The sequence below is a fragment of the Trachurus trachurus genome (genome assembly GCF_905171665.1).
Source record: "Trachurus trachurus genome assembly, chromosome: 24".
NCBI classification, from domain to species: domain Eukaryota; kingdom Metazoa; phylum Chordata; class Actinopteri; order Carangiformes; family Carangidae; genus Trachurus; species Trachurus trachurus.
This window is the reverse complement of record NC_139910.1, coordinates 16,429,437-16,447,633: the sequence shown is the minus strand read 5'-3', so window position 1 is coordinate 16,447,633 and position 18,197 is coordinate 16,429,437. Positions and strand designations below refer to the sequence as shown.

The 18,197-nt window shown below is 40.6% G+C and overlaps 1 protein-coding gene across 1 annotated transcript in view; it reads right to left on the bottom strand.

The window, feature by feature from the left end:
* Window positions 1-243: 243 nt before the first annotated feature.
* Window positions 244-18,197, bottom strand: part of snx17 (sorting nexin 17) — a 28,804-nt gene continuing 10,850 nt past the window's right edge. Inside the window, exons 5-15 of the mRNA XM_084001038.1 lie at window positions 17,151-17,261; window positions 15,603-15,693; window positions 11,790-11,877; window positions 7,746-7,815; window positions 7,008-7,100; window positions 6,519-6,722; window positions 3,391-3,519; window positions 3,105-3,182; window positions 2,746-2,820; window positions 2,614-2,655; window positions 244-2,504 (exon numbers count right to left, since the gene is read on the bottom strand). Of these exons, the coding sequence (XP_083857164.1) occupies window positions 2,385-2,504; window positions 2,614-2,655; window positions 2,746-2,820; window positions 3,105-3,182; window positions 3,391-3,519; window positions 6,519-6,722; window positions 7,008-7,100; window positions 7,746-7,815; window positions 11,790-11,877; window positions 15,603-15,693; window positions 17,151-17,261 (1,101 nt within the window). The 3' untranslated portion in view covers window positions 244-2,384. The remainder of the gene's footprint in view (window positions 2,505-2,613; window positions 2,656-2,745; window positions 2,821-3,104; window positions 3,183-3,390; window positions 3,520-6,518; window positions 6,723-7,007; window positions 7,101-7,745; window positions 7,816-11,789; window positions 11,878-15,602; window positions 15,694-17,150; window positions 17,262-18,197) is intronic.

Genomic DNA, 18,197 nt, shown 5'->3' with positions numbered 1-18,197 from the left:
AAACAAAAATAGTGATAGAGAGTTCATCATAAAAATTAGTTAATTTTTCCTTGTTTAATACGTCAAAATGCTGGGTGTGAAAAACAACAAAAAGACACTTCAGCTTGTTGCTGTGAGTAACATTCTTGTCATATTTGATGGCAGGGGACCAAAGCTGCTGCTGTAAATGAACGTTGGAGTGATGCAGAGCAGTGATGAAGAAATGACTCAAATGGACCATAAACTGACGACGGAGAGCAAAGAGGTCGTCTAATTTCAGAGTTTATTTTAGCATCATGACAACAACAGACCAGACAGTTGTCACTGACCTCAACCACTAAAAATCAACTTAACCGAAAAGTAGTGGAATGAATCAAGTCAATACAATCTTTGTGAGATTTGACATTTAGTTTAATGGTGACGCCAACTTTAATGCACTTAATGTGTGATTTGGCACCTACACATTTATTAACATCCAGGACCTTGCAGCTTCCATGTACTTGGTACTGACAGGAATAGAGAAAATAAAGATGACAGGTGACAAACACATCCCTCTACTTGAACAACATATGACTAAAGACAGAGAAGCACAGCAGTGAAATAACAGGACATTGATATTGAGAACATTTTGTTGACAGTTGTGGCTACCAGTGAGAGTAAAGCTGTCGATAGGTTGGCATTGATTTACATGTAGAGGCTTCAGAACAGAGGCAACTTTGTAGAATAACTAAAGCTACCAGCAATTAAAAAAAGAAACATGAAATGGAATGAAATCTCTTATAAAACAGCGGGATATGTTCATTTTGTTGCCTGCCCTCCATGAACCTTACTCACTCCAGCAATTGTGATCACATTAGTCACTTCACCAAAGCACCTTTTGCGGTGAAATCCTCTGAGATGATTGGCACCACGTACGTACAAATTGAAAATGAACTGAAGCCCCTAAGAACGCTCGGCCGTCACTCGCCCAAAACCAACAAGACCAAGAAAATCAGATGCAAAATTTGTAAACACTTTTTAACTAAAAGTCCCCTAAACATTATGTAAACAATGATAAATGTTAGTCCATTTCAACGTGTTGTTCTATACAGCTTAGATTACATTTGATCTATTTGATTACAATAAGCTATGATGATAAAGATATTAGTAAATGTTCAGAATACTTAATTGCATGTACATAATATAAAAAGTGACATTGTCATAATTTTTTATGTTTATTTTGTGCAAAATGCTTTAGTAAACTATAATTTGGCATTTATGAGAAACCTTAAAAAATTGGTTAAAAAAAAAAAATCACAGATGGATTTACAGAGCCCCTTGGAAACAATCTCCACAAAATGTTTAAAGTCATGATCAAGCTTCCACTCAAACATTCATCTCCACCTGTAATACTGTGCAAAATGATCGGTTCAGCAAGTGCAAGCAGCGCGGCCAAATCAACCATCTATCAAGTTCTGCAAGATTCTAGGTAACGCCGGCGGACACCGACGTGTACTGTGTGAACCCATGTCACGACTGAATGACAAGGTAGCAAAATAAAGAAAAAGACAAATAGTTAAGGCATCAGACTATTTCTGAACGCAGTATGAGTGACTGTGCCTTGAGAACGTTAAGCTGAAAACACCACTGGTATCTTGCTGAGATATTTACCGACTTGGCACATGATGAATAGCATGGCACACAGAGGATCACTAACAGTATAAAAACATGATGTTTTGGTATATAGCCAAGCCAAACATTGATCATCCATAATAAGCAAGCAGGTGCTCTGAATAGTCTACAGTTTTAAGATCAATTCCAACACATTCGCTGGACTCTGGGTCAACTCTCCACGTCCAGGAATGCTGTATTATCACTAGTGCCAGGTCTAACTAAACTAAACTAAACATTTGGCTCTGGTTGGAAAGGAACATGCAGCCAGCAGGTATTCTTCATGTAGTTTACAATATTTTAACTCAACTGTTGTACCTCAAGAATATCACTGCATGATGGAGCTTCACACATACTGCTGATGAACCAGTACTCAGTGTGAGTGAAAGAAGTAGGATTGGTCAGTAACATACAGGAAGCTTCCCTATTTAAGTACCTGTAGCTTTACATGCCATGAACTGTCTGTTAGCCACAAGTTAAATAAAATGGGGACCCAGTTCCAATTGAATGTGATGATTGTAACTCGAATACAAATCAAGACAAACTTTTGAGAGTCTGAAATAAAGGACTCTGTCAAAGATTAAATGAGAGCTTAAGGCAGCGATTTCTCCAGGAAGAAGCTACAATCTTGCAGAATCGGACGAGTGTGTGGTCCGCTCGGTTCGGCTCGGCTCATAATCTTTGTCATCCCGTTTGTTGACAGTGGAATGAAGAGGGGAGGAGGGAGAATTGAAGGTGTGTTTGTGCAGGGAAGGTTACAGGTCGTCGTCCCCGATTCCCTCGAAAGCATAGTTGCCGTGGAAATCATTGCCACTGATGTCGTTCGCCGAGTTGGAGGCGCTGATCCCTCGGAGCGACACTGAGCTTAGCTTGGTCTGAATGGAATAATCAATACTGTAAGTAACACTGGACAGACATTGATTTAATAGAATATGTTTCAGGTTCTGTTCCTGCTCTGAAAAATTAAAGCCAAAATGTACTCACTGAGAGTTTGACGATTTGTTCACGGTTCGGGTCGGGGGAGTCCTGCAGCCAAGGAAAAAAAACAACAACTTTATGTATAAAGAAAAACCTGTCCAAAGTCCAAAACAAAAAGAAACTTATCCCGTCTCTCACCAGCAGAGGGGGAGATTTCACAGCTTGCAGACTCTCCGATCGGTGGATGGAGCCGTTGTGTTTTTTCCTCAGCATCTGGATGGACACAGGAGACGGCAAAAACACAATTAACACTGAGTTTTATTCAACATTTAGATGTATCGTGAGATTAGTACAGAACATGACTTATCTCCTCAGTCTGAATAAAAAATAACAAAATACCTGCTAATGTGTTTAAATGGAGAAAGGCTGGTGTGTAAGTGTAGAAACTTCATTTTCTATTTTCTATAAATGTAGAAAATTAAGTGACTGGTTGTCAATGCTACTCTGAGTCAATATGAATAAATTAATGTAAACCATTTTACAGCTATGAGACAAACCTTCTTTATGCTGCCACCCGACTTCTTCACCATCAGTTCATCCACCATTGACTGAAGACAGATACTCATCATGATAGCCTGAAATCACAGAGTCACACTCAGTAATATGCAGAGCACTGTGCCAGAATAACACTCGCTGAGTCGAGCTGAATCAAAAATAGACACACTGGGATATTTAGTTTGAGGAAGAATGACAGAGACAAAATGCTCTGTTAATTATAAACGCAATAAACAATCACATGAAACACCTGCTGCCTCCACACTGAACCTGTCAGTGGCCTCCTACCTGTTGACTGGTGATGGTGACCCACTGGAGGCGGTCCTTGCTCATCAGATACTCGAAGGCCAGCTCTAGCTTGACCTCACACTTGGATGAGCTGCAGGGATTGGTCGTACCGTTGGCGATAGGGACTTGCTATATATGTTGCAAGAAGAAAAGAAAAGAAAAAAAAGCCAGCATTAGTAACATGACTACTTCACAATAGGGGTGGGACGATATGGGTAACTCACGATTCGATACTGTGGCGATATTTGGCCCACGATAATGATAATATCACGATACACGATATCTGCGATATTCGATATATTGCAAGAAATTTCATCAACGATATATCACGATATATGTGAATGAAAAAAAAACATAAAAAGGAAAAAGTCTCATGCATTTATTCCAAAACTTTGTACGATGTACAAATGAATAAACACTGTACAGCTGGAGACATTAAAGTGCATGAACATTAATAACATGTCTTATGTAAACCAAGACAGTGCTTTATGATACTGAAAAGTCAGTAGCAACTTGTTTTATGTAATTTTCCATTCATGGTATTTAAAAATCATTTTCTGTAACATTATAAGACAGCGCCGCCCCCATTTTATACAAGTGCAAGTTACAACAACATATTTCAATTGGATTTAGGTCTGAAACATGATTTATTATTTGAAAAAAAAATTGAAAAAAAAAAATTTTTTGGGAATTTTTTTTGAAAAAAAAAATCGATATTTAAATATTGAATATCGATATCGTATCGCGGTATAACGTATCGCGATATATTGCCATATCGATATTTTTGCCCACCCCTACTTCACAACCGTTGCAACTTCCATCAACCACTTGTGAATTAATGTGATTCTATTGTGAGTTTTTAACCTCCCGTGTTTAAAATGACAGAACGAGACAGATTTCCATATTTCTTAGCCGACATCCAACTTACACTCTTCAGTAAGATGATAGGCTTCTTCTTATTCTACTCTATGACTGGGGAGTCGTGTACATGAAAGCAGCTAAATCACATTTTCTATCCTACATCTCTTCATCTCCTCTTCTTAAGCTGCTGCTGCATCAAAAGTGACAGCTGGCCAAATGAGACGACACGTGCTAAAAGATTACCATGGGTGCAAAGAAAGAAAGAAAGGAAATACGCAGCAATACAGAATTTCAAATGCTTTCAAATGCTTTCAGTGACACACGCACACGCAGCTCCCCAGAGATGAGCCCTCGTTCCTCATTTATGAATCCTGTGCTCCTCACTGAGTCAGTTTCCTCTGGGCCACAAACTGTACCTCCCATACTAACCACACACAGAAAGATAACATAAATACTGAATACTGATAAAAAAACAAACACAAAGGACACACACACACATACACAAACGCATAAGCTGTTTATACGTGCTCTTCTCGATGCACTTTGAGATTTGGCTAGGAGGGGGTTGCACTGCTGCACCAAATGAGATGTTTTGAATAGTCTGTTGGAGAGGAAAGGGCTCATTAAAATGACTTTGACCTCTGAGAATGAGCTGAGGAATTAATCACTCTGCTGGACAGTGAGAGGGGTGGGGATGGGGGTTGGAGGCTGGGCTCAATATGCAATCAGACAAGCCAACATGCATTTTAATTTTAGATGTGTTGCCTTGTGTCCAGATCTCTGTGCAAATGAAGTTTTGATGAATCATAAAATCTTCTGTCATACATGTAATAGCTGCTGCTCCAGCGCTAATGTGATACAAAAAGTGACCTGTTGACTCGCCATCTCTACATAATCAAGGTATTTGTGTCTGTAAAATTGTTAGTCTTTTGAAATGGGGGAGAAAGATGTTCTGTGCGCTTCATGTAATGTTTTTCTTAACGAGTCAAAGAAGTGAAAGTGAGCTTTTCCAGCTTTTAGAGGAACTGTCTCCTCAAGACGGCTGACTGGGCGAGAGCAGAAAGAAACTCCATGTGATGCACGCTGGTTTTTAATTCATGCTCATTTCTTCTGAGGTGACGGTTCTTAAGATGTTTTATTTTATTTTTTAGAGAAGTGATTTTTTTCCTGATCTCTTGCCAGCTACTACAGTTTCGAAATGAGAGTTTAATGTAGGAAGTAAAATTGAAAGGGTTCTTGCGTACTTCCATTAAGTTGGAGAAACATATATTTTTTTAAAAGTGATGCAGCTCAGGCCGAGAAATCCTTTTAATCTCCAGCAAACAAGCTCCAAAACCACTGGCTACCACATTTACAACAGTGAACCAACAGATTAGGCCAAGTCCTCAGGTCTCATATTTGTGGAATATCCCTTTAAAAGTAATTTATTTTATATTGTTACTATTCTACATTTTGCTCGTGTGCAACTTTGTCCTCACACAGAGTCTCGGCTGACTTCCACCGCTGCATTAATTTACCGCCTAAGATGCGCAGGTCTGATCAAATCCATCACTGTCATCACTGAGCTCACAGACCTTGACAGCAGTTCAGTCTCAGCAGTTGCTAGGTGACACGTCTAAACAATACGGTTAAACATGAATCCTTGGCTGTATGAAAACAGCACCTCTGCTCTTTCCTTTCACTGAAGGTCTCGGGTTTTATTTTATTTTTTTGGGGGGTGTGTGTTAGTTATAATAGTTACAAGGAAGGACAGTGCACGCACATCCAAGACAGTGCAGGCAGGTGCAGGACAAAAACTAACAAGAAGAAAAAACAAACGATGTCCGCACAACTGCTGTAATCGAGCTCCCAAAAATTTAGTTATAATAGTTGCCATGAGATTCCCTCCTCGCCAAAGGACAATTATCAGTTTAAACAAAGGATGCTGTTGGATCAATAAAGCACTATCCTTGTGTGGGCTGTGTGTTGGGATAATTGGACTGATGAAGACAGATGGTGTGGAGGTCAGCACTTTCAGCGAGCAGTAGGAGTAAAAACTAATGCTTGGCAAGACAAGAGACATTAGTTTGTGTTGTGGTGGTGAGAGGAGGCTGGTAAACAGGGGACTCTGGCTGCAGCCAAGTCTCCTGTGTCATCAAAGTCACAGCCTCCTAATAAAGTGAAGGGATTGGAGTTTGATTCTTTCAGATCCTCAGAGATGTGAACGTGCCTGCAGGTGAGTTCACTCATCCTCATGCTCATGCTCGCTTGCACACGGTTCCACTTACAGAAGACGTGACTCGCCAGCACCTCATGCGCGTGACCTTGAAGCTTCCCTCCTTCATTTGCTCGTTGGGCAGCTTGACGTGGAAGTTGAGCTCGTTGTTGCCGGCGCTGACGATGACTTGGCAGCCCTTCTCGGGGAAGTCGGTAATACATGGGTCAAACTTGATATAGCCGTAATATTTGAGGGTCTGACCTAGATGGATGAACTGGGAAGGAAACGTCACGAAAAACATTTTTAGATGAGTAACTTTTCCAACGATTCTGTCTCAGTCTAATCCCTGGAGAATAAACTTTGAATTCTCTGCTGGATTGATGTGATTAAAAATTCATATCATGGGAAAAACGAGGCTAATTGCATAACAGAATACACTGGAGGCAGTGCTCTCTGAGGTCTAAAGATTTATCCTCGGACAAAGACATTTAGTATCATCAAGTATCAGCTGGATTGGAAACTGTGCAGGCTGAATAACCTACAAGATGCCCTTGCTTACCTCTTTCTTTGAGCCTTTCTCCTGCAGTGATTTGAGCTGCCTGTGCTGGTCTTTGTTTACGAGTATCCAGCCTCGCTCAATGTCAGACACTGTCTGGTGAAGCAAACACAAGAACTCAACTTCATCTTTCTGCACAGACGAACAAAACAAAGCGAGTTTGTTTGGTTTTTGTACATGTGGGAGAAATCGCACCCTGAGCCTTTCGTGGAAACCGTGCAGCTCCACAAATAATTACACAGAAACATGCACAAATGCACATGCTGCAAACACAATTTATTTTTCTTTCATTTCCTTATTTTAACCCAGCCACCCCCTCTCTCTCTGCAGCACAGAGGCAACACTCCTCAGCTCCAGATTTTAATCAAATTAGCCACACCAAAAATGCTTAATACATAACAGATGACAGCTGTCATGGCGAAGGAAATCCGTTATTAATAGGATCACGTAGGGCCACAAAGAGGTACAGGAATCAGGGTGTTGCAAAGTCAAAACAAGCTAACACCGCTCTCAGATAATGGAGAGGCCCAGGGGACGGACGAAAGCATTTGGCAGCCAAGAGGATGTAGCAGATGCTTGATTTAGTTCTCTTGATGTGAAGCTGGCTCCATATGCGATCGATGAAATCACAACAGATGTGTTTGGTTTCACACCTCAAGGAAAATATGATTTACAAAAAGAAGACCACTGCTACAGCTGAAAATACACCCTCTGGTTCACCAAAGTTGTCAGATTGCTTACCTGGGCGTATAGCAAATTCAGACCAACTCTGTTGTCCATCGCGTCAGCATCGTACGCCATGTCCCAATAGCTGCAGGGGAGAAATGACACAGACAGTCACTTTTCAATGTATTCTAGCATCAATCATAATTACCATAGACAGCACCAGTTTTCTCCTATAACTCCGTCTGCACACTCAACAACACGATATAGCATCGTATCCATTGACATTTTTCATGAAAACAAGGTTTTTTTCTCAGTTGTGTAAAAAATGTATTTTTCTCACAACTTTTTTTAAAAATAATTTCTGTAGATTACAATCCCATAAATTTACATTTGCAATTGACATTAAAATTTCCATAAAGGAAAACTGAAAATCACCTTATTTGGAGGTATGCGGTTTTCTTTAGACAATGCCAACTTTTAGGCCCCTATAGTAAAAGTACAATCTACCGTGTCGTCACATACAGAACTAAACTGACTCTTTGCAAATCAGTGAAATGAGAGTGACTTGCAGACTAAAGTCAATATCAGGGAGGCAGCAGTGTCAAGTTTTCATCTCTTGGGTCATTTTGTCTGGTTAGTCTGCTGATCATGATGTGGATTATAAATATTGCTGATGTGTCGGTGCCGGAGGGCAGCCTGAGGAGTGGAGCGTGATGGTTAAAAGTAAAAAAAAAAAAAAAAATGCATGAAATCCCATCCATCAGGTCTGGGAGCAGATGTGAAAATGTCACAAATGTGATTAAAAGAAAGAAAGAAAAGTTACAAAAAATCACATCTGGCAAACCAGTCACTCTTGATGAAAATGATTTGAGTCATATTTTCCACTCTGTGTGATTAAATTTCTTCATTTAACTGACACTGGTTTCATACCTCAGGATAGGATTAATACCGTCTGAGTTGGAGCAGTGCTGAATTTTTCATCCACCTTTGTGCTTGAGCAAAATATCATTCATGTCTCCCCGCACTTCAGCACAGGCGTGAAATTTAACATGTTGTAATTTCATGACACAGGGGTGCTGCTGGATGGAGAAGTTGTTCAAGCAGAGACGAAGCATGCTGCCTCGCCACATCAGAAATTCAAAGCAGGTAACAAGGGAAAGGAAGATGGAGTGAGAGTGAAAGGAGGAGGGAAAGGAAGGGAGTGAGAGAATATGAATAGTGGAGTCAAGATGTGTACATCTGTGAGTGCTTTCCTTTTTCTTTTGCAGCTTTAGTTGCACTTAAATGTGAATTCGAAGCCCCTGCCAAGACGCACAGGCTGGCTTTTGAATTCTCTTACAGCATATACTAATTGAAAATGTCAATTAGCATCAATTAAGCACTTTAAATATGTAGCATTACAAATCTGTAAGTGCATATCGCTGCTGACCTAAAAAACTACTCAAACAAAAAAGGTTGACATGAAATTGATTTAATGTTTTCGCTGGACAGAGGCAGCAGCTCCTCCATTTTTAGCCCGACCCTCCCCTGGATCTCATACACTGGGGGTCTGTTTTTCCTCCACCTCCACTTGTTAGTTCTACATTCACTCTTCCCTCCCTGCTCTACACTGCACAGTGAAACTAGGTCAGGAGGACTAAGACTTTCCTTGAGGCAGAAAGAAAGTAAACATCCTGTGTACCTCAGTCAGCAGGGGGCAGGGTGACGAAAGAACAGACACATGAGGAAGTAGAAAAATGTGAAGTTTAGGAGGAGATCAGTCGCTAGATTCAGACTGAAGGGGGAAAGCAGCATCAGTATTTTCCATGCACATGATTTGTTTGGCTGCTCCAACCACAGAGATTTACGTCATATTTTCAAGTTTTGTTTTTGTTTTTTGGACAGACAATTCTTGCTTGCTTTTTTTCCCTGTAACTTTTAATTATTACCTGAAAAGCTAACACATATAGACCAGAATCATTGGATTTAACTGTAAAACCAAAGGAGATATTGTTATATACATAATGTGAGCTCTGCCTTTGGAGGGCAGTAAAGCATAAGCACGTACTATTGGTCACTATTTAACATCAAGTGTGAAAAAGTGTCTCCTGGTGTTTGGTTAGTAAGAAACAACAGATTTAATTTTAAATAGGCTTCACATATTTTTGGAGTGACCCTCGCTCCTTCCTCCCTTCTGGTGAAAAAAAACACCTGCCAACAGTTGTCAAGTAAAACGACCTTTATGATGTTTTATTATGTCTCATTTTTGTTCAGACTGTAAAAGTGATGGTGATTTACTTTTATGGGAATTCTTGACACTCTTCACGTTTTTTTTGCACCCTGCATGCATCCAAAATTCAAGCAAAGTTTTCATAACTAACCTAGGTGTAGCCTGGGTGTTCAGTTTTCAGTGGGACATCCATAGGTACATCATAGGTCCACGGTTTAAAAGGCTTCAAAGACTACACAGATTAAGCAGCGCTGCACTCAGTCAGACTCGGGATGAAAGGAATCAAAATCGATGCAGCAGAACCAGAAATATCATCTGTTTTTATTCCGCACTCTTCTTCCCAACCAAAATCTGGCATCTACATTACCTATAATGCATCTCGACCAGGAAAAGTTCAGTTACAGATTCGGTTGTATTACGCTTCCAGCAGTTAAAGTGGCCTTGAAGAGGAGATGAAGAGCAGGCCTCAGAAGTCTAGCAACCTCACTTCTATCTTACTTCACACACTCGGATGGGTTTTTTTCTATCATTTTCCAACTTGTACTCTTCAGCCTTAGTTGATGATGACTCTATCACTTCGGGCAATTTATCAGATTTTGTACGGCTCCCTCTGGAGCTACAAAAAGCTTTATACAGTATTTTTTCTCCGTGTATGCTGCAGTTCTCTCACCAAGACATTTAAACAGACTTTGATGTGTTAAATCAGTTCCCTGTTTCGCTTGAAAAACAGCAGGACGCAGGACTGGACAGAATGACTGAAATTCTATATTAACATAAATTACAGCGATTGCATTAAAGCAACACTATGTAGTTTTTTTTTACCTTAAAATAATGTTTCTAAACTCATTGAAGTGGTAGAAAAATGGTTATTAGGATGAATGGTGCCCCCGCTGCAGCCTGAGCGGGGTCCAAGCGGCTAAAACTTCACTATGTAACTTTCCTGTGCGGGTAGGAACACCGTGGTCCTGGTACCGCAGCTACGCTGAGCTCCAGAGACCAAGCTCAAGCCCGGTTTCCCTGCTCCTCTCACTCACACACAAGCGCCCTGAGCTGGGCTGCACGGCCGTCCAGCCTCCCTCGAGCTCTGGAGTTTTGCTCGGCACGGACCTACCGGCAATGGCGGTCACTGGCACCGGCAACAAATTCATGTAGGCTACTGTGCTTCTCTGGGAAAGACACAGTAGCAGGCAGTTGCTCTTCTCAACCAGAGTACTAGTACCACGAATCCTACATAGTGTTATTTAAATGTACCATTTTTTTTTTAATCCAGTGGTTACTGTGCTGGGTAGCCAATTTAACTTATGCTTAGATACCACTTCATGTTCTAGCTACTGTAACAGAAAATTGTTGCATGTGAAGGTTTAAGTGGGTGGGGGACTCGTCGTGTCAACTGAAACACATTTTATTGTCCAGCTCCACGCTGCTGCAACATCAGAATTATGTCCCCGTCTAATCCCTTCGTGTCAAATGCGCAACCTGTCTGCTCATGATAACTGTCCTTGGCAGAGTAAATGGTAAAACTAATGACCCTGGCCTGGTCTCTTTTCCAAATTAACAGCTACTTTGTGGGAGATGGTGAGACTGGATAAGGAGTCTGCAGTTTGGCTAACCGCTGCTCTGACACACTGGGAACAAGTGCCTCACGGCAGATAAGGAATAAAAAACAGGAAACACCCACAATGAAAACAGAAAACCTTAAAGAATTAAACTGATACAGCAGATGTAGTTTATCTGTGTACTGCTCACTAGAAACAGAGATCTCAGACCAGCGTCATTACAGGCTCAGATAAATAACGGAGGCATACTCTGGACACTGAATCATAGCTATAATTACAGTGGATGTGGAGGAGAGCACTTTAGGGAAGCACATGATGAGATTCAAAATCATGATGTGAACAGGTGGTGGGTACCTTTTCCGTAGGAGTATGTGAAATTCAGAGCTCCGCAAGCTGGTAATGGATACGTAAGGCAGCTCAAACTCCTGTAGCTTCCGTACAACTGAGAGAAAGAGACAGAAAGAGAGAGAGTGAGGCACAAGTGCAGCTAAAGTCCCAAGGACATTTGGATAATGATGCCAACAACAAACAATCAAGGATGGGAAGACTCCATCTGGATAGGTCCCATAAGGGTAAAACTTTGTATGTGTGTGTTAGTATTCAAATGTAAAAACACATAACGAGCTGTGTGTGTGTGTGTCCATAGTCTGCAGCTGTTTCATTGTAGCCCATTCCCCCAGGAGAATAAAGGAGATCTCAGGTGCTTGCTGCCTCTGCTGGATTTTCAGGCAACAATAAATGTGGACAGCGCACAACCAATGCAAAGGCCGAAGAGCACTTTAGTTTGCCATTAGGTTTGTAAAAGTCTGTTCATGTTCTCTTTATGTGCAGAGCCACAGAAACACTGGTGGACTGGACACTTTGATGTTGAAAATCTCTGCAGGATTAAAAGTGAAAAACACACTCGCACAAAGTGAATGCTTAAAATGTTTTGAAGCATTCCTCTGCCCACTAAATCATCAGCGGGAAACTGCACACAAAAAGAAGACGAGCACATGCTGGGTCTTCTTGACATGGCTTTGCATATTTTAAAGCATATATTGATTTACACTCAGACTTCTGGGAAACCTGCTGCCTGTCGGTAAGGAACTGAGTTCTTCTACCTACCCTTATGTCAATACTCCCACCACCAGTTCTGTCTGATCCGCAGCCTGCTGCGCCGGATTTATTCTAGTATTGGAGTTATATTAACACACGGCCCTTCTCTTTCATACCACTCAGATTTTCAGATCTAAACTGTGCCAAGAATATACAGCATGCCTGCAATATTTACGGGTTTCTCCAAGTTCACCTGGCACAATTTTCAGCCTGGAATGGATTTAGCTTGAGGAGTATGGAGGGAGGGGGGAGGGGGTGCATTTTGGCAGGTGGAGGAGGAGAGAAGAGCAGCGCCTTAGGGACAGAGAGGGGGATTTGACCCAACCGTGCTGTGATGGAATGGAAAACTTAAGCATCTTGATGTGGAAAGCTGTTGCTGCTGCCTGCTCTGTTCCCTGACTCACTGTGACTGTCCTTGTGGAAACAAACGCAGGTGCAAATACCACACAGTGTTTTGCATTCACACCGTTACCTGTGGGTTAGGAAAAGGGACTTAGGACAATTCTGCTGTGTGCACCCCACAAGACAGAGTGATGGGGGAACAGAAAATACTGTGGCTTAATGGCCTCTCACTCACAAAATTAACATTAAATTGAATCCTAATAACGTTATCAGCACATGCCAACTGACACTGCATGTACACTTTAATTAAAGCAAGATCAAAAAGAGATGAAACAACTACAGCACCAGAGCTCAGAGGACAGAGGATCATCAGAGTCTAGGCTGCTGGAGCACTGGCATTGTTAGATTTTTATACTCTAGTCTATAGCATGATGATTATATTGTAAATTGAATATATTTAATGGATAAAACCCCCCAAAAATTAAATGCTTCATTATATTGATGAAACCCATCATGCTAAAATTCACCACTGCTATAAAACACTGACTTGTAGAACTGCCCATAATCAGATAACTCACTATGAAATATTAAAGGAGCAGCTGTCACAGTAAATTAATGTTAATGTTAATATCTGTATATATCTCTGAGATGAAGAGTGGTTAAATCTGATTTATATGATTGTCTTGGCCTCTCAAACGCAGATGAACTGCATCAAGACAAACGGTTACAAAGGGTATGACTGGCATAAACTGTGCATACGTATATTTACATGGTTGATAAGGAGCCTCACTGTGGCCATACCCTTTTAGTTATATCAACAGTTTTATGTTACACTATCCTCCTCTGTATTTGGGAATTTGTCCTTTGAGACTTGTCATCTCAGATTTGAGGGGGTCTCACACGATGACAGTAACTGGTTGTGATAGCACAGGGGTGGATGTCTATAAAAAACCTTGCCTGACACAGGTTTTCAGAAGCTGCTTAAAACTGTTCAAAGATTCAGAAAATCTCTTGGACTGGGGACGATGAGTTCAGATGGTTGGGGCTGAAACAGCATGTTTTGTAGTTTGAGAGGGTAAATGGCACAAAATCTGACGATTGGCGAAGATTGCGAGGAATGTGGGGATCAGAAAAGTAACTAGGGGTCAGTAGCCTGGCAGCTGCAGTTTGAATGATTTTGAGCCCCTTGGCGGAGGCAGGAGAAAAAGTGTGAACTGTTTTGCACATTTTCAAACATAAACTGTTCACAGGCAACAAATACACTGATCAACAAATACAAATACACTGATCACTAACAAAATTATATCATTTTATTCATGTATTCACAGAATACCATCATGGATTTGCAGTTCAAAGTGCAGATTAATTTCTGAGGTCTCCTATTTACAGAGACGATACTTCATTGCCCAGAACGCAACACCATTTTGAAACTGACAAGTGTCCGACATCACAGATTAGACACGTGACACAGCAAGTAAGCACACTCTCAACCTGAAAACACTGCACACACGTGCCAGTTTAAACACTGCACAACTGTTTAACATGAAGCAGCCAACAAATAAGCAAAGTCCAGCCCTCACTTAGCTTCCAATAGATGAATCATGATTTTTAGTCATAGATACAGTAGAAAGAGCATCATGTCATCGTGTGCGTACCTGCCAGCACTCCTGTTTTTACCAGATGTGTTCATGAAACACAAGCTAGACACACAATACACACACCTATACAATTCCAGCACATCTGTTACCACACCCTGGCAACACACAACCTGCTTCCAGCGGTGTATGCAGCTGTTCTCCCCCCCAAGCAGGCAGGACGTTCGACTGTGTTATTAATTGATTCTAACTTAATTAGCAAGCGCCGACAAAACTTATTAAATGTATGTACATGTAGTGTTTATCTTGGGATAAATGTTAATACTGGTGGCCATGCAATGGAGTTTGGGCTTGGATATTTAAACAAATGTTATGTTTATCATGTGCATGTTTTGTGAGTCATTTATTCATCTATAATCACTGATTTATTTTAAACCTCCACTCTGAAAACTAAGTAGGAAATGTGGTGATGCTGTCGTGTTTTAATTAGTTCACAGAATGAAATTGCCAAAGAAGGAGACAGATAAACGGAGCTGCTGGAGCGCTGCCAGAGCAGTCCTTTATACCTCATTGTGGAAGATTCAGAGTCAGAGAAAACCAAACCCAAGAGCATGACATTACAGAACATAATGCCCTTTGGTTTAGCAGAAAAGTTATTCTAAAGTGAAGCTTAACAAAAGTTTTAGCCTTTAATCCCAAATCCCATTTTCTTCTGTTTCTGTTTGCAAGAATAATTTGTCCGCCTGTGTGTCTTCTGAGAACAGTCCTTCGCCGACCTGATAAAGTAGTTTATGTTTACATTACTATGAAAGAGCGGCGTGTACAGGACATTTAGTCTGCTGCTTTGATAAAAAACACCAGTTATCCGCTGATTTCCAGCTTTAGCATTATAAAAAGCTCTTAAATGGATTAAGGATGCATCTAAATAATAAGCAGATCTACTTAGAGCCTGACAAGTATAAACTTTCAGCTGCAAATGATTTCTGTGTCTGTTTATTTTGCCATTTCACTGCTATATTTATTGACCAATAATTAATAAGTAATTACATGAACTATAAGGAAAAAGCTCTCTACTAATAACAGACACAATGAAATGTTGCATTAGGTCAAACTGGGTGATGTAGAAACTCACATGTTAAACCTCCGTCCACACCCTCTCGAACCAGGAAGAGACTGAAATAACCAACAAGGTCATCTGGAAGGTCGAGCTTTGTTGCAACAGCCTGCAGAAAGATGAGAAAGAGAGAAAGGAAGAGATAGAAATGGGGAGAGTCAGAGTGTTAATGTTCACAATCTGATTTTATCATGTCACTCCTTCATCTGATTTTCTTTCAGTGAGATATGAGGGATGAAGATAAGAAATGATTGAAAACAGGGGAGGACACAGCTCGGTATGAAAACAGTGGCATTTTGACTGAAGACTGGAAGACGCGGCACATCAAAAAAAAAAAGGTGTAGAGCAACTATCAGACTTTATCATCTCCACAGTACAAACACTTCTAAAGTTCCAAAGATTTAAAATGAGGAGGACTTGGCAAATAAAGTGCTGCAGTGTTGCACAGTGTTCACATTGGCTCTATCAGCTTTGATTCATGGGATTTGTTTTGACATTTTAACCTGTAATTTTATCTTTGCTTTGTTAAGTTAAATTAAGTATTAGAACAAACATGAACTGACACTTTAAAAAGAAATCACAACATTTTGAATAATAAAACTTAAAATGAGAGACTGAGCTTTTAACTGTTACACTCTTACAGGGGGGGAGGGATTGCTTGCTCCATAACAGCTCTGATATAAAAGTATAATTTCTTCCTTGACCTGATTTTTAACTCCAGTGACAAAACTGCTACAAATGTGATTGCAATTGTTGAATTTGTAAGAAGAAAAAATACAGCAATTATAGTCAAGAAACCAAACACACGCGACACGTGACATCCGCCTACCAACACACCGTGTGAAACTCTGTCGTTGACTGAGATATCTGACACTGTGGCCTGCAGAGGTTATCTGTGGTTAAACTTTGATGAGAGCACTTAAAGAGAGCTCGAACAACCTAGATTTATTGGCAAGGACATCATGATGAAACATCAACGCGTTTACTCTGATGAGTTATTTCAGAGTGCGTGCGGTTGTGGGTTGTGTGTGTTTTTATGGTCAATGTGGAGCAGAGATCAAGTGCACGTACTAAGTGGCGTGATCAAATGTAAAAAAAAAATGTTTAATGTCACCAGTGTTACTCAATATTTTGCTTATTGCTGTGTTATCTAATTTGCTTTTTCGAAGACTTATTCCATTTTGTAAGTCACACATGACCATCAGGCCTTAATCTTATTTTATTTATTTTTTTCCACTTTATTGTGACTTTTTATTGGATGATCCAAGTAGCCATGGCTTCATAAAGCATTAGCATAGTGAAGCCAGTGTATAGACATAAATGCAGCTTCACTTGATTTATGATATGTACTAGTCTACTGATCTTACAGAGGGGTCTACAGCAATATTGCCTGCCTGAAGGAAACCCTGTGTGTCTGTCAGCACTTTTGAACAGCACAGATTAAATGCCTCTAGTTAAATAGACTCTAAAGCTGCAAATGTCCTCGAACAACAGCATATTCAGCAGCACTTGAAAACATGTGAAAATGTGTTTGCTGTCTTTAGCGGAGGACATTTTGACACTTACATCAAGGACATCCTCCGTCTGATCTGAGGTCAGTATGTTGACTGTGACCTTCTGACCGTTGGAGAGGCAGATGTCTAGGGCGACATCTTCTGTGGGAATCTGCTGCGTCTCCTGTGGGAAAGACACAAAACATGACAGGCTTTGCTTTAGCTTCATGGGTGAGCGACGTTGTGTGTGTGTTTTTATTCCCATCAGAGGACGACAGAATCCTACCAGGTCATATGGGCAGAAAAATATGGGCTGTGAGAGTCATGTTGAATTTCCAGTGGTGGTAAAAACAAAGCATACTTTTCTTGAAATAAAATTAAAAATAACTAAACTTTTCCACTTCAATGAGCCTGATCAACACAGAAAACTATGAGCACAGCTGCGTCGTTTCTAGGGTCAACATTGGAATCTGTGGTACCAAGTTCATTCACCGACTGTAAAACAAGACATTTGGCCTGGAAAGGTCAATTTTATTTTAGAAACACACAAACAGTATGTAAAGTTACAAGTCAAATGACACTTAATGAGGAGGATTAACAATTTGATGCCATAAACAAAATGAGGTCTGACAAGGCAGACACTGAAGTCTGATTTAACAACAAAATCCTCAATGCAAAAAAAAGAAAAATACAGTGCAAAAATGTTTTCATGTGAAATGTGAATTAAAGCAGATATCAGTGGAATGTTTTTGTTAATATAAGTCCTAAATAGTCCTATTTTCCGTCAGCAATCACTTACATGAAGTATTTCAGCCTAAACACGAGTCTCTCCGTCACTCTGCTCTGCTGTAACCCGAGGAGAAAATTTTCCTTGTGGGATACAAGTGTTATCCAATGAGGAGAGAGAACGGCATGAAGGGCTGTGTGTGCAGCCAAGGGATGCGCGTGAATGTGGTGACGTAGCACGAGGACCAATTGATGCCTGACAAGGGCGGGGGCTGCTAACTCATGGTGCGTTCAAAGAAACTCGTACTTTGTGTTTTTCCTTCCTGTGAAGTCATACCAGTTCGATCTGGTACGAGTTCACGGGTCGGAAGTTACGAGTGGCCGTTATAGGGAA